The 16,031-nt window shown below is 47.5% G+C and overlaps 1 protein-coding gene across 4 annotated transcripts in view; it reads left to right on the top strand.

Moving 5' to 3' along the window:
• The window catches only part of LOC125718270 (zinc finger protein 385C-like), a 106,239-nt gene that overhangs the window by 49,436 nt on the left and 40,772 nt on the right, over positions 1-16,031 (top strand). The window contains exon 1 of one of the 4 annotated variants that reach the window (XM_048991976.1): positions 4,525-4,825. The exons of the other annotated variants lie outside the window; for them this stretch is intronic. Within the exon in view, the coding sequence (XP_048847933.1) occupies positions 4,816-4,825 (10 nt within the window). The 5' untranslated portion in view covers positions 4,525-4,815. Of the gene's footprint in view, positions 1-4,524; positions 4,826-16,031 lie in introns of those variants that run through there. 4 annotated transcript variants of the gene reach the window in all.

Raw genomic sequence — 16,031 nt, forward strand, 5'->3', positions numbered from 1 at the left:
TAAGGCGTCATCAGAATATCAATTGCAGAAAAACAAAAACGATCGTTCGAATGATAGGTCCGTAGCATCCAAAACTGCCATCAGCTGCGGTCGAATCAGTCCCGCGATCTTCCGGCGGGATCTTTCAGAATTGCAGATTTACGGTCTTCGCAGAAGCAGCCGGGGGGGGAGAGTTGCGTTGAAGATAGCAATGTCTGATTAAGGGGTGGGGGGGGCTTGTAGGAGCCTGATGAGTGAAATGTTCTCCCCTCAGTGCCGAGAGCAAAGAGGGGCTCAGTGTGGAATGAGAGGAGGATGAAAAAAGGGATTAAGATAGAAAGAAAGAAGACTTTAGAACATTTTTGACAGGAAGAGCGAACAAGAGAGTGTGGAAGAGCAGAAACAAACAGCGCTTTAGAGGTAGAAGCAGAGGAAGTGAGGAAGAGGGAGACAGGAGGATGAAGGGTGGGTTGAAAGGGGGGCAGAGATGAGCGAGTGGGAGGAAGGAGGCAGCTTTGAGCCCTTCTGGAAGTTTCTGGCATTTTTTGTGGGCAGGTTTGGCTCTGACCCAAAGGACTTATCAGTGCCTTGGAATGCAGTGGGTCACGCCAGGCACCGGGGGGGGGGGTTGGGGTGTGGAGCCAGGCCGTCCCTGGAGGATGGGATGTCAGGCTTCCCAACCTGCACAGGAATGAGGCAGGTGGCCAGCAGAGTGTCACCCACATCCTAATCATATCTTTGAATGTTGACTGAAAGGCTCCTTCCAAGGCACTTGAAAAGCAATGGAGACCTTGTGTGTTTATTTATAAGTATCTTTATAACTTCACTGAAGTTATAGTGAGGTTTAGTGATGATTGCATGGTTGCCTAACAGCCATTAATTAATGGATTAAACCAGGACTGCTACAGCCTTCCCACGTGTCACCCCCCCCCCCCCCCCCCATCCTCCATCCCTGGAGGTGGGGGACGGTCCTTCAGCTCTTGTGCTGAAGGCAGCAGTGGGCTTGTCTTTTATCCAGTGCCTGGAGACACAGCCCTGGGTGCTTTCTGAGAGCGTCTGATAAGCCATGATGCCACCCCGCATGGTGTGGTAGCCCCAGGGTACGTGCCCCGCTGCCCTGAATCTCTCAGAGTGTGTGGCAGTGAAGCGCAGTGAAGCACAGTGAAGCGCGACCTCCCCGGCACGGCACAGCTGGCTGCATGTAAGCGTCCTCCTCCTGCACCAGTGAGGTTTATGTCCCTGTTTACGTACTGGGGCCAGTTTGGTCCCGTGGTGGGACTCTGGCTGGAAATCCCTCTGTGGCCTCGGGCCAGCGTTCCCGAACGAGCCATCAGCTCTCAGCGCCTCCCCCCCCCCCCCCCCCCACTGGTGAACAAAGTCATTACAGACTCAGGAGTAATTACAGCTCTCAGGTGAGCCCCGGCCTCCCTAATTACTCAAGCTTATCCTGCCCCCCCAGAATCGTGTGCCACAGCCCGTTCTGTCTTCCCATTTCCTGTAATCTGACAGGTTTATCCTCCTGCTTGTAAGACGAAAGCTGAGTAACGTATTCCTCTATGACGTGGCAATATGCGTTTTGAGGGGTGGGTGTCACAGTAAATTAGATTTCTCTCTTCCCATAACCAGCAGGTAATACTGGAGTCATAAGCCATTTGTTGTTATTCTTATTCTTAAATGGCCGTGCTCAGTAAATTATGAGTTTCTTCTTTTAACTCCACAGGTGCCTCACATTTAGGCTTTTTGTGTCCAATGGCAGCTGTTTTATTACGCCATTAGACTGTTTGTCACATAATCTCATACAGCGTGGAAACGTGAGAATGTTCCATCCATCCACCCGTGTTCCGTACCGGTTATTCAGCTCAGGGTCACAGTGATTGTGGGACCTGTACCGAGGAGGAAGAGGGAGACACTGTGCATGGGGTGCTAGCTTATCGCAGGGCACGCGCGCGCACACACACACACACACACACACACACACACACACACACACATACTGCGCGGCGGGAATAGTGGCCAGGAATCGTACTGGGCGGAATTGGCGCACAGAAAAAATGTTGCGGACAGGAAACGGGAGCCCAATGAACACAATTTGGACTTGCAGTCCTCTTCGTTCGTATGTCTGAAAGTTCGTAAGTTGAAAGTTCGTAAGTAGAGGAGTGTCTATAAGCTAAATTGGCTCAGTTTAATACGTTTAAACCGAAGAATGTAAATAGTTACATTAAATATTGAGCTTGCTTGTTGTGGTCCCCCTACTTCTGTCAAGAAGACCCAGATAGAGTTGCTGTATACTCAAGGCCCCGCCCCCCAAACCAGGTGACAACATGGTTTATATTCCAAACATGCCCCCCACCCTCCCCCAGTCTCACACCCCATTCTGTCAATCAGGGCCCTAGTAGCCCCCACCCCCCCCCCACTACTCATGCCTGCTATACTGACATCAGCCAGCAGCTAATCCCACATTTTAATTAATCGCCACTGCAGCTGTCACTGGCGACTTCGGCCACAGGGGGGGCTACACCCGCTTCTCGGACACGCAGCCGCACTGGCGGCCACCGGCCTCCAGGCTTCCCTCATCCGGCCGCAAACGGATGACGAGGGATCCCCGGCTCTCGGCGAGGAAGCCCTGTAGTCTTGTCACTAACACTGAAAGGCACGTGGTACCGTGTGAGTTCAGCACTCCGGGAAACGGGCCGCATCGGGCACCTTTCTGCAGACGGCAGACGGAGATGATCGAGTGCCACTGACAGCAGACGGCATTGACGCGCGCAGGAAGACATGCCTGTCTGTGCGGCTGATGCCAGGCCTGTTGGGGGGGGTGGGGGGGTGTCCACACAGGGACCCTCACCGAAGCCGTCCACCGACACGGGACTGATGCGGCATGAAATCATTCATCATCAACACCCAGGCTGGCGTTGGCCCCTGGCTGCGAGTAATTTACTTCCAATTAGCTGGAGGCGTCCGTGCTAAACATCAGGTCTCTCCAAGCACCGCAGTCCCAGGTGAGCGCAGCTCATCACAGGATGAAACTTTCCCTCATCAACAAGCCCCTGCTGATTCTCACCTCTGCTTCGAGGCTCCGAGAAACCATACAATCTCAAACTGCTAAACGGCGCCGATAGTCAAGCCCCCAGTTGCATATTTTGCGCTGTTCCCAAACCCCCTCTCACCATTGAGGGTCTGCAGATACATCAGCGTACTATTGTCTGCCCGATCAAGTGAGCGATACCCCGAGCTCTTAGCATTGTCTGCCTCGTCATTAAAAGGCGTCAGTGACAGTAGGTGGGCTATAAACTTCATTTAAGGGATCTTTCTGGAATGCAGCGTTGGCTAATAAGGTTGTAATTAGGAATTCTCGCTTCTGAAAATTCCTACGTTTCCTGGAAATTCCCTCCACAAACCTTTGTGGCCAAAAGTAATCTCTTTCACCACAGCCCCCCCTCCCTGCCTCGTACACGGTCCCAACAAACAGGGAAGAGGCAGAAGGGAAAGAGTCATTTCATCTCCTGACGACGACACCCTCGTGAGATGCAGAGCATCTTTGTGAGAACCTGCCGCTGCTCCTAGCTTCTCTTTCGTCGTCTTTGACGTGTAAGCTGGCTGCAGCGTCGTCTCGGGAGAAGACCAGCGTGAAATTAGAAGGGACGTCCCACGGTGACCGCCGAATCGCGTCTCGCTGTTCTAGAATATTCATGGGAGTGACCTCATTTGCTCTCACGGAGATATAGATGAATACCAGCCTGCTTGCAAACATTTCATTTTCCGTTTCATGGGTCTGTAGTTTCCTGTGGCACACCGACAGCGTGGGGCGGAGCCTGAATCGGACACTGGCGCCACAATGGAAGCCTAGGTGACGCCGTCCCGCTAATAGCCAGGGTCCCATCGTGACACCTAGAAAACAGAACGTAGGGAGCGCGTCTGCCGTATATATTCTTTGAGCTCTCGTGATACTTTAGGGGTCACAGCTTGAGAATGGGAGCCTCATTTGACATTGAAAAAAATCCAGATGAACTATATTGTGTTTAGTACAGTATGGCATGTGTCTGCGGATTAGCTGACATTTGTTTTATATATATATATTCATTCCATCATTCCAGCCAAAACACCTCTTGAAAACAAGAAATAAAAGCCGTCTGGGAAGGGAAACCCACCCCCCCCCCCCCCCCCCCCCCAAATACAGGCAAAGATCGGCTCCTGAACATCTGTCTAAGTCTCAATCAACACAATTCAGTCAGCACTCGATGAGAAGACGGACAGGCGCTCAAAATCCCAACGTGACACGCATTTCTGCGTTTGTCACGCGCTCCCGCCACTCTAGAAGATGTGATTTGACAGATATTGGGGTCTTACAAAAAAATGGGAGCATCTTGGTGTCCTGTGTCCCCATCTGCGCCAAATGGTGCCTGACAGCCCGAGGAAAGCCAACCAGCACCCTTTCTGTCTTACACTCCCTCTTTCTCTGTCTCTCTCTCTCCCCCTCTCTCTCTCTCTCTCTGCCCTTGTCTACCCTCCTCCAGGACACAAGGATCAGTAGAGCATTAAGCCTTTGATTGGGGTGCATGTGTATCATTCTTCTAGTTGAAACTACTGGGATTTGCGGAAATCCGTGATTGAAGATTTAAAAAATAGGAAAACAGACCGTGAAAATAGAGCAGATAAGGAGAGAACAAAGACGATCTACTTGTTTCCGTTTTGTTTATTAGTTTTTTTTTCCTCCTGGGGGATAAATATTCCCGTATTGCGTTTTTTTCGGGTTTCCTTTTTGGACACAACTGGGTCACCTTTTGCGAAGGGGAGAAGGCAGAGCTTGTAAGCGGTCTGGCTCCGTTCAGACCCACCATGCTGCTTGGTAAGTGCGCGGAACTTAACTTGGAAACGTATCGGAGTACGAGCTGATGTGGCTGCGGGCGTCCGCGGCGATCGCACCGGAGCTCACCGGGATCCCGCTGTCGCCTTAAGCATACACCCCAATGTCTGGCGTATGTGGTTACTGTACGTCCATATAGATTTCAGTCTGCCGGGACTCTGGTCTTTCCGTAACAGGATCATCTAAACTGTGTATAATAATCCCAAAGCCTTTCAGCAGTTTATAATAAGAGAAGTCGAGTGGGGTGCTTGTTCTGTAAAACGATGAATACGTTCAGGCTGTGTGATTTTCATAGAGAGAAGAGTCTGTGATTGTCAGTAATGTTACAGAAAATTCAGTCAAGTGCTTTTGGTTAACACTATTCGCATTTTGCATGAAGTTAAGGTACTGATGGTGCATAAGAATGATAGGAGTTTTGCTGCGCGGTCTCGTTATTCTCCCTTTATCGTCTTTCTTTTTTTATATACGTTACCTGCCCTGTTTTTGATCATGCAAAACTAGCCTCCCTTCCCGTGCTTTCAACGCTTTCCGTCGGCGGTTAAACGCATACAGTAATTGCTGCCCGTTTATAAATACCGGCGTGCCTAATTTACAATATGAACGATGGTAGTGAATTACTAGATTATTGCTTGAACTCCGCAAAAAGTCTACAGAAGTTTAAAGCATACAACCTTGTGTACCTCCGAGTTAAGTAACACACTCGAGTTAGTGTTTTCACCTCAAACTCATTTCAACATATTTAGATTTTTAGAGGAAGCAGAGCGTTTTCGAAAACGTTTCTATAATGCTACCACGCATGCCAAAACGAATAGAGGTTAATGCGAAACCGTTTTAACGCGTTAACGTCGCAAAGACTCATTTTGGCAAAGAATGGATTATTGCAGCCCGATGGATTGTTTATCCGACAAATTCTTACATGAGTAATATTTAATATAATATTTAATTAACATATTTGATTGCATCAGTTACTTCAGCACAGTTGTGATTCTGACAATATAGTAAATCCCTAATATTATTCCACTTTCATTTGGTTATGATAAATAGACTTAATATTCATCCATCATCTATTCATCAATTTTCCAGCCGTGTTGGGGGGGGGGGAGGGGGTATGAAATCCTGGCAGCATAGCACACAAAGCGATTTTGAGATGCCAGTTAGCCCAATGTCATGTCTTTGCCGGTGGGAGGAAGCTGATGAAATTTAGGGCAAAGACCCCCCCTGTTCATGTCCAGTTATGGCTTCAGCATATGGTCTGTCATTTGAACATCTTAAGCATCTGGATTCACACTACATGGTTAATTTTCCAGACAGCCCACCGCAATGCTAATGAAATCGGTGTTTGTTTAAAGAACCTCAATCTTTTGTGCAATGTTTAGACGTCATGTTAAAATGCTTTTGGTGCAGACCACCTGTGAGTTTAGCGAACTAACCCCAGCTCTCTTTCAACACTACGGCTTGCATCGCAGTGTTTAGGACTCAGCGTTGTCATAGAATGTTTTTTGTTTTAGAATCCCATCAGCTTTGGATGTCTAAACTCATCGTGATGGAATCCTGCTGACTTGCAGCTAGGATATGAAATAGCAAGGAGCCTTTAGAGTGTGGAGTCCTGTCAGTCTTGTTTACTGCACATGATGAGCCCTAGAGCTGAGATGATCTGTGTTTAATTCTGCTGGGGGGTGTAGAGTGTTCCCCACACGCCCCCAAATGGCTTTGAGGCACACGCCGCTGACTGCTGCTGACATCCGCCTGGAAGCTGTGGCTTTTAAGGTGACTTCTCTCCATCTTGATGGAGGCCTGTGTAAAGGGTATGAATTGAGCTTGTGGTGGACGGGTGATGGAGCAATGAGAGATGGAGGAGACGTGCCTCCATGTGTCTTTGGTACCTGCGGTGACTGTTGTGCCCTTAGGGGACTTAATCAGACAGCCCTTGGGGACCGAATTGCCAAATGTCTGCACTTTTTAAAGTTAATCAACAACTAAATGGGCGTCAAAATCAATCCTGACCTTTTCCATCTCTCTCTGCTTAATCTTCACCTGCCAAACTCCTTTTCAGTCAAGAAGGCTCACGCCAAATCAGACGCATGTTTAGAGATGAATGTGAAGACACATTTTTGCCCTCACTGGCTTAGTAATTCCCCGTTGATTGTCTTTTCATTTGTATTTGTCAAGCAGCAAAAGGGTCTTTTGGTTTTAAGATGTGAACTGGAAGGGAAGAGATTTGTGAGTCAGCGTTTTCACTCAGGGTTATAACAAGGCTCTATTTGAGGCACAAAAAATTTGATATTTATTTATTTTAATGGAGTCTTTTATCAAAAATGACATACGACTGAGCAAGCAGAGTCAGCCAGTCGCTGGAGCAAATGGGGGATTGAAATCATTGCTGGAACACTGAAATCATATGGCTGACCATGGGATTTGAACCAGCAGCCTTCTGGTGACCGGCACAGAGTCCTAACCTGCTGAGCCCCAGTGCACAGAGAGCTTACTGCGGATGTTGACGTTGAAGGCTTGGAGGTATGTTTGATATGGAAGAGGAGGTGGAGCAGAAGCCTGTCCAGAGGACAGGACTCTGATCAGTGGGGTGGGAAGGAGTCACAGTGAGCTTTGACTTTGCAGATAACTTCTGTCTCTGGGGCAGGTCTAGCCCTCTGGTTCCTCGGCAACAAGAATTCCCGGCTGAAGTCATTGCTGGAAGGCACTGGCTACTTTACAGATAAAACAGTTAAATGAAAGATGAAATCGGATACCTTCCACGGAATAGAAATTGCTGCTGAAAGGTGCTAAAATCGGCCGATTTCTTTACAGTTTGCCGCTTTTTGTTTATAGGAGTTGGGAGAGCCGGTTGCGTCAGCAATCTCAATGTGTGCCAGTTCGTTCGCAGAATTATTCTCTGTCCCCTGACCCCCTCAGAAGAAGTGCAGGTACTCGGTATAATGCATATATTTTTGTGGCATTATTAAGCATCTCGGTAGGATTAGGAAATCCAAATGTGACTTGCTCAATTTTCTTTTAATTGCCCTCATTTCCACTGGATTGATTGTTTCACGACGGCGTGAGTGAAGACAGGCATGATTGATGCAGCCCCGTTCATGAGGTTGCCTGTTCTTGTTGCGTTTGGTATGTACACCACAGGTCGACCTCTGAGTTTTATTTGTCACTGAGATTTTATCTGTTTACTTGCCCTGGGCTTGAAAAGGAGGTCGGAGGTCATTGCCTGTCAGCGCAGGGGTGTGCTGCCGAGATGGGGTAGGGGTCAGCTTGGGGCCGGTCTCTTGGCAGGCATCAGCTCTCTCGGCCAGGAAAGAGGGACCCAAGGATGCGGTCGCCTGGTTACGACGATAGAATGCAAATCAAGACTCCGCCCCCCAGCGGAGCGTGCAGCATGGATCAGAGCGAAAATTATTACTGTGAAGAAGTAATTTGCTGTGCTGGTCAGCCTGCTGAGGTGACAGCTGCAGAGAGGTGGGCTTTCCGCTGGTAGGGGGCGCCATTGAGAATTGGCTGTACTGTGTAGGCATGATTTTAGTAAGACTGAAATGTGTAGTACTGAAATGTGTAACACGTTCATTGGGGAGTGCTGTGTTTACACCCCAATAGAATATCGGTATAAAAGCTGGACCTGTTTGTGCCCCCAGGCTGTATCCTCAGGCCTTTGATGCCATGGTGACAGGGAGAACGTGACAACAAATGAAAGTTAACTGAGTGAACTGACATTGCTATGAGCACAACCTGCCAGAGGGGGCACTGTTGATGTACTTTCGAATCCTTCGCTACTAATGACTTATCAGTCAGGTAATCTCTAGTGGGTTACAGAAGATGAATCACAACAGCAAGTCTTACCATAAAAGTGTGACCAGAATACAGTATAGCTTTTATTTTTATGTACTACATGTACTTCCCGATCACCCCTTCTGTAGCATACTGCCTTTAGAAATGGAGCGTCCTCGCTGAAATGGCAAAGTGGGCGAGGTGTAAGATCTGGGGACGTGATGGGCAGATGTGTGTTTGAAGATCTCATGACACCAATACTCAGTGGGTAGACCTGAATGCCCCCTCCCCCCGAATGGGTTTGAATTACTTTTTTAAGTCATCATACAAAGAATATCATAGACAGACCCGTGAAAGTGGAAATCAATACTCTATTAACTTGACTCCCTCTCCACTTTTATGCCTGGCTTTGTCCTCTCTCTCCCTGCCTACGGTGGCTTGGCACTCCCCCCCACCGCTGAGTCATGGACCTCAGCATTGTTACCACAGGACTATGAAGTTCGCCACCTCTGTCAGTGCAACGGCGATGGGGAAGCAAGGCCCGGAGACGAAGTATGGGTCAGGTCACGTTACCATGAACAGGGTATTTGTGTAAAAATGCAACCTACATAGTTTTGTTTTTCCTCTATAAAAACTTTTTGTGCAAATGCAGATGGGTCTGGCCATGGATGTGTTTGCCCGTTATAGACAGGTTGACGATCCTTGCTCCTGCCACCTGTACGGACCCGCCCACATCCCCCCCCCCCCCAGCTAGGTCTTGGCAGTTGCCCCCTCCACGAGTGCCGATATTTTTCCACTGGTTCTTTCCCTATTTTCATCAGAACTCGAAAATCAGCGTGCGGCGTCTTGATCGGTGAGCGATTAACTGGGACTGGCGATGAGCTGCTACTTGCGGTGCCCCACCTCCCGCCTCGCTTGCTCACGCCAGCGTCCCGCGGCCCGCCATGTCACCATTACGAGCTACCGCTGTGCCCGGCGTTCGTACACCTGCCAGAGTCACAGGATCCCTCAACACCACGGCTGTGTGTCTGTGAGCGTGATGAAGATGTCGGAGAGCACGGGGCGCAGTGCCAAACCCGGTGTTTGCAGACGCTGCAGGAAAAACCCTCTTCCTGAGCACTGGATCCTCCGCTATGCCACTGTGGTCACACAGAAAAGCGTTAAGTGTCCAACACCTTGTATTCATAGATCTATAAATGGAGTTTTCAGTCTTCTGGGACATACTGAAACCTTCGCAGGTGATTATTCCCTGTTATTCGTGAGATATCGAACTTGCTAGACCATCCTTAACTGTTCCTTACAGCCGTGCTTAAAGTTCTATCCCCATTTGACACTTTTGAGTTTTTCTTTAGTTTTTCGGCAACACTTCACTTAAGGTCTTGTTTTCAGTCACATATAAACACATTTATAACAAATAATGGATTCATAAAGTATTATAAATATGGCTATAAATATTAAAGGTATAACATTGTAGCCATGTGTATTATGCATTATTAATGCTTTATGAAGCTCTCATCTATAATGCATTATAGATACCTTTATATTGCATTATAATGGTTGGTATAAGCATTAAGGTTGCTTTGTACTGCATTATAAAGGTATCTGTAGTGTATTATAGATGAAAACATGGCTACAGTGTGTTGTGCTTTCTATAAATATTTATAACCATGTTCATGATGCTTTATGAGTGCATTATTATTTGTTTATAAATAAAATGTGTTTATAAATCAGAAAAATTGCGGCCTTAAGTAAAGTGCTACCAGCTTTTCTTGCTCTGATCTAAATAATTTTCAAGGCCACGGAGGGACCCCACAAGGATCCTTGGTCTGGATGCTCACAGCATGGGGCAACATTCAAATGTGAAACCATTCTCTATCTCATAGATTCAAACCTACACGTGCAGTTGCATTTGTCAAACCTAGAAAGGGGATTCATCAGTAGGGATGCCCTTAGTGCACAACCCTTAGGTCGAGATGTTTGTTTGCAATGGGCGGCTGATGAGAGTTCTCAGGTTCTCGCCCTTTCATGCAGTTCTCCATGGGTGATGATGCCGTAGGTGACATTGGTGATTTCCAGGGGCCACGGGGATGTCCCACCAGGTGACTTCTTCCACAGCCCAGCCAAGAATGATCCACTCATGACCATGTTACACCATCCACATCTCACAACAGTGTCCTTCAGTGTCCCACATCATTGCGATGCAGGTGTGAATCTGTGGTGCCCCCCCCCCCTAATTATCGCTATTTTAATATTGGCGACCTTCAAACATGGCTTGGAGAAGTGAGATAAGTGCGATTGCCCAGTGTTTGTGTCCCCATGGCAACCGCCCCAATAGCCCCGTCTACCACCTCTTGTAAAGTTTCTAAAAATGCCTTCCTGTGTCTCTGTCTGACACCTCGGCCCTGCGGGACTGTTACCACCCGTCCTTACAGTGGGGCTGTTAATGAAGGCTGCCGTTGCATGAGCGTTGGCCTAACTGTGTAGAAATAGCATGCGTGCTGGATGCCGAGATCCGGTTGAGTCAAAAAATTCTTTGCCTCCCAGTGGGGAAAACAGCACCATGCCAAAAGCCCGTTGAAACAGCTTGGCTGGATTCTGGACAGAGTATTAACGTTTCAAGCATCTGCAGGCACTTCAAAATCAAATTCCCCTGGAAGCCAGGAGAGTTCGGGCCATCTTTTCATTGTCATTAAAAAAAATACTTTAAATGTAGCTGTTCTGGCTTTTAATGTAGCTGTCAGGCCATTGGCTGCCTCATTATTCACAAAGTGCAGGTGCTCGTGGGTGTTGTAGTGCCTGCGGAGTTTATGCACTCCCCCCCCACTGCTTCCTTAACCGTAATAGTGAGTCCCATTTCATGGGCTTAACATTCTTTGTTCTGTTACCATGCATTATATGGTACATACTGTTCCCCAAAAGAGGTCAAATTACCCATAACCCATTCTGTGTCACGAGGAAAAAAAAAAAGATCTTTTGCACAAGGGAATGTCAAGAATAATGTACGTGAGCTGCCACGTTTATTTTATTTGTGTCGGTTTTAGTATTTGACCATACAGTATGTATTTGCTTAGTTAATGTAGTATCTTTACACGTCACCGTGGACGACAGAAAACATAAAAAGCTGAGTTGTTCTTATTAGGGGAACAGGAGATTGTACACAGTTTAAACGGCTGTCTGTAGTTCCGCAGGTAAGCAGTGTATCTATTTCACAGGCCAGTCCCATTTTGGGAAGGTCGTCGGTTCGAATACCGGAGCCAGCCCTTGGGCCCTTGAACAAGACCCTTAACCCCCCAGTTCCAGGGACACTGCATGCTGGCTTACCCTGCACTGCGACCCCCAAGCCTGTTCTCACCTGCATATGCGTCTGTGTCTCTCATGGGGAGTAAGAGGGGTAGACAAGAATTTCAACACTGCGGTCAATGAAGTAACACTATTCTATTCTGTTCTGTTCTATTCTATATTGATGTTGTGACCCATATTTTTCCTGACATTGTGGATTCAAGGCTCAATACGTACAGCCGTCTAGCACGACACGGATAGTGAACTCTGTAAGCTTTACTGCGTGTGCCGTGTCGACCATGGTTGCGTGAGGTCGTCTCACCGAGATGTCCGTGCATTCGGGTCCGAGTGGGTGGGTGTGATAGGGTGGGGGTGGGTAATGCGCTGGGCTGATGTTTAAAAGGGGGGCCTCTCGGCGCTGCTCGAAACACTTGCTGAAATCAGCGTTTTCACCGCCGGCCCTGACATTTCTCATTCTGAAATTTGCAGCGTCACCTTCTATTGTGAATTTATGAGGGTGGCAGTATGGTGACAAAAGTATACCTAATGAACCCCCTCCCCCCCCCCACACCCAAATTGTTCCAGTCATAATTAAAAAGGCACCTTAACAGTGATAATCCTGTCTGGGTAGATGGAGTAGGGAGACAGATGGTCTGTCTAAAATGGCCAGACCACTGGAATGGGTGACAGATGCTGTGCAAATATCATCAATACTGTCAGATTTCCGCGTCTCGCTTTGCTTAAGTGTGTCTGTTCTTCAGTGCCTGAGAAAATATACTGACGACATTAAACAGAGGAAAAAAACTACAGCAGGTAAAAGAAAACAGACAGACGATGCACAGTCCAGACGTTGTGATTTGTAGTTTTTTTTTTAGCTGCATTTAAAATAAGTAGTTAATCACTCTTGGACAGACTTATAAATCACCTGCTAATACTGGCATGGTGCTTATGTCTCTCATGCAGCTGGATGGGTGGGGGGCAGAGAATGCGAGCCACTCTGCTCACACACCATTTAGCATTCTGTCGTAAAAACACTGCGCCTTCCTACCCAGTGACAGTCCTAGCCCAGTTCTAAATGCGTCCAAGTCTTGTAGTGCATTTACAATTACTGACCAATTGATTGCAGAACCAGAATTAAATTATGAAACTGCGGCGATTCCATGAAGTGTGTGAGGGGTTCCAGAGGTCCATCAGAAGTCCATTTACTGAGAACGGCTTTGTGTCCTCGGCTTTGTGTCGTTGATGCATGCTGGATGTTTGGCAAGAGTGGTTGCGGTCAACCAGGGTCACAAATGGCCTGAAGATTCGTCTGGCCAATAGAGCACATCTAGCGACCGGTACGTCAGTGGATGTGGACCAAATTAATCGGTGTGGGGAGATTTGGAGGTGGTGCATGACTTTGTAAGTAAGTCTCTGCGAGTGGAAAGTTGTTGGTTCAAGTCCCGTAGCTAGAATAGTAATGTTGCTGCTGGGTCCCATGAGCGAAGTGCTTCGCCTCAGTTATTCCTGGGACTGGCTGATCTTTCTCACTGATCTTCACTTGTATGTTGCTGTGGGCTTTCGATTTGGGCCAATCGTGAGCTTGCTTATCCACTAGCTGCAGGTAGAACCATGAATTGTAATAAGCGCTGCCACCTTCAGGCCCATCTGTGTATTTATTTGATAAAAGAAGGTACATACATTTGACTGATAGATCTGCTGGCAATGCAGGTAATGACACACAATCTATAGCTATCCCATAACAATACATCTAATTCTGCATCGCTCTCATCGTCCCTTTGATTCACGATTCTGCTGGTCAGCTTTCTTATTCACAGCCCAGATGTCAGCGGTAGGGGCGAAGACAGCCAGGTTTAGCGTCAAACAGTCACTCACGGGCTCCCGACAGGAGAACATGCGCGTAATGACCTGTCAGGCCTCCCTGAGATATTGGAGATGTCCTTCACCCAAAGCACTTTATCCCATCAACATCCTATTAACGGCTATCTAGCACCTCATCTTAAATCTGGGCCGCGATCTATCCTGCGTGTGCTTAGCACTATTTAACTGCTGTGGAGGCCGCGTGCTGCGGTTCACATGTGTGTAGAGTCGATAAAATGACAAGAAGGGCCAGCATGATTATTCTTTGCCGTAGAATTTAAAAATAGGCCATCAGTTGCCAGACCTTAGCAGCATTTAATTGACGACTGAAGGACGGTTTCCGGCAATGTTCGTCGGAGATGAAGTGGATGGCCGCGTGGCTAATGAAGCGCCGAGACATCACGTCCTCGGAACCCGCCCGCCGCCGCGTTCCGGAACACTTTAGTACTTCAAATTCTGACAGCCGTCTTTCCCCTGGGAAGGCGGGCCATGGTGCCGGACCTCCACGTTAAGTGACGATTATGCGTAATGAGATGTTAATCTGCCAGAGGTGAGCGTGGGGATTGGAGTGACCTTCAGCTCAGTATGTCTCTCTGACTCCTGCTTCCAGGATTCGTGGTAAGAAGCGCACTGCGCACAAGATCCTCTGCCACCCCATGTACAAAAACACAAAAAGCAAAACATTTTTGTGAGTTTTTTTTTTTTAAACAGGGCAATGAACGTGTCAGCTAGAGAGTTGGGGAACGGGTTCAGAACGTGGACCCCTCAGTATTTAATTTGGTTTCAACCATTTCCCCCAAAACATTCATTAGGTTTTGCCTTACCCAAATATCAAACCCTGGCTTCCGCCTTTGGTGTCAGCAATCAAACGGTGGAAGAATTTGTTGCCCTGCAAGCTGAGCACAAAGGCGGGGGGGGGGGGGGGGATTCCTTAGTGCTGCCAGGGGATTGGGTGGGATGAGATGGGATCCCTCTGAATTTTCTTGACATTCCCTCCGGCGGACTGCGTCTCAGCAAGCCCGTGCCCGCACGGAGCGGGAAATTACCGCCTGCGTCTTTTCAAATCCCATCTTGAAACGGTACGCGCGCTGATCATGGAAGCCCCGGAGAGATCTGAGTCATTCTTCATCAGTAGCTGCTATGCTTTTAGTATTCTTCAATCTCGACCTCTGCGCTTTTGTATGCACATTTCTGCTTTTTCTGGGCCGCTAATAAAGCTCAGCGAAAGGTCGATGAAAATGCTACTCAGCCATCTGGCTGATCTGCTCGCACAGTCCCTCTTACTAGGGGCTGACAACCAATCATTTGCCCTTCACGCCACTTAAATTGTTTCTTCAACACCAGCCCCAGAAGTGTTTAGGAAGGAGAGTTTAGCGTCATTCCAAGGACCCCTAAACAATTTGGATCATAATTGGATTGGTCTGGGTTGGGGGCCCGATTATGGTATGGCGTCATGGGGCCCAAAGTCTCTAGTGGACCCCCTGACCAGCCCATCACCTCTGGGTCATTCTCAAGTACTGATTACTGTAACAGTAATTCTTTCATTTTTAACGTCATTGTCTAAAATGTCAATTTTGTCTCTGCAGTAGTTAATCAGTTTTAAATACACATTACGGTAAGGCTTATGAGATTTTTGGCTTCTTATACGGGGGGAAATGTTTTTAAAAGCACTAAATAATGTATTTTTTTAATATACCGTAGAAGTTAATGCTATATTAGTTACTCTGTGAAAGAACAACCACTGTATTTCATTGTGGCATGTTTTGTTAATCTCAGGTTTGTGAGAATGACCCCTTTTAAGCAGGCTAAGCAGTCAGTTTAAGCTAGTTGTAAATTATTACAAACTTGTCTCTCGTGTGGAGCCTGAGCTCACTGGATTTTATGTGGTTCCCTGTACTGGTTCAGAGTAGATTTTTTTTTCAGAAAGATTGTAGTAAAATTTTATGGTCATCAGATGACAGCATGAGTACCTGGGAACTTCCAGAACATTCCTTTCTGCAGTGTTCCGTGTACCTTGCCAGTGTGAGGATAGGTACTTTTTTTTTTTAAAGCCTTTCAAGGCAGGAGGTTTACGATTCAGATGTACGGAGGAATGTCAGAGGCCAGGAGGACCAAGCTGGATTTGTTACCGTGGTAACCAGGTTGGATCAGGGACAGGAGCTGTAATGTGTGGGTTTAATTACACGCCGCTCCAAAAGAACTTTTTCTTTTTTTTTGATCCCTGTCAATTTCCTAATTATGAGCGGAAATGCAGAGAGCTGTGCTTGTTAAGGGGTCAATA

This window comes from Brienomyrus brachyistius, chromosome 22, assembly GCF_023856365.1.
Source record: "Brienomyrus brachyistius isolate T26 chromosome 22, BBRACH_0.4, whole genome shotgun sequence".
Classification (NCBI taxonomy): domain Eukaryota; kingdom Metazoa; phylum Chordata; class Actinopteri; order Osteoglossiformes; family Mormyridae; genus Brienomyrus; species Brienomyrus brachyistius.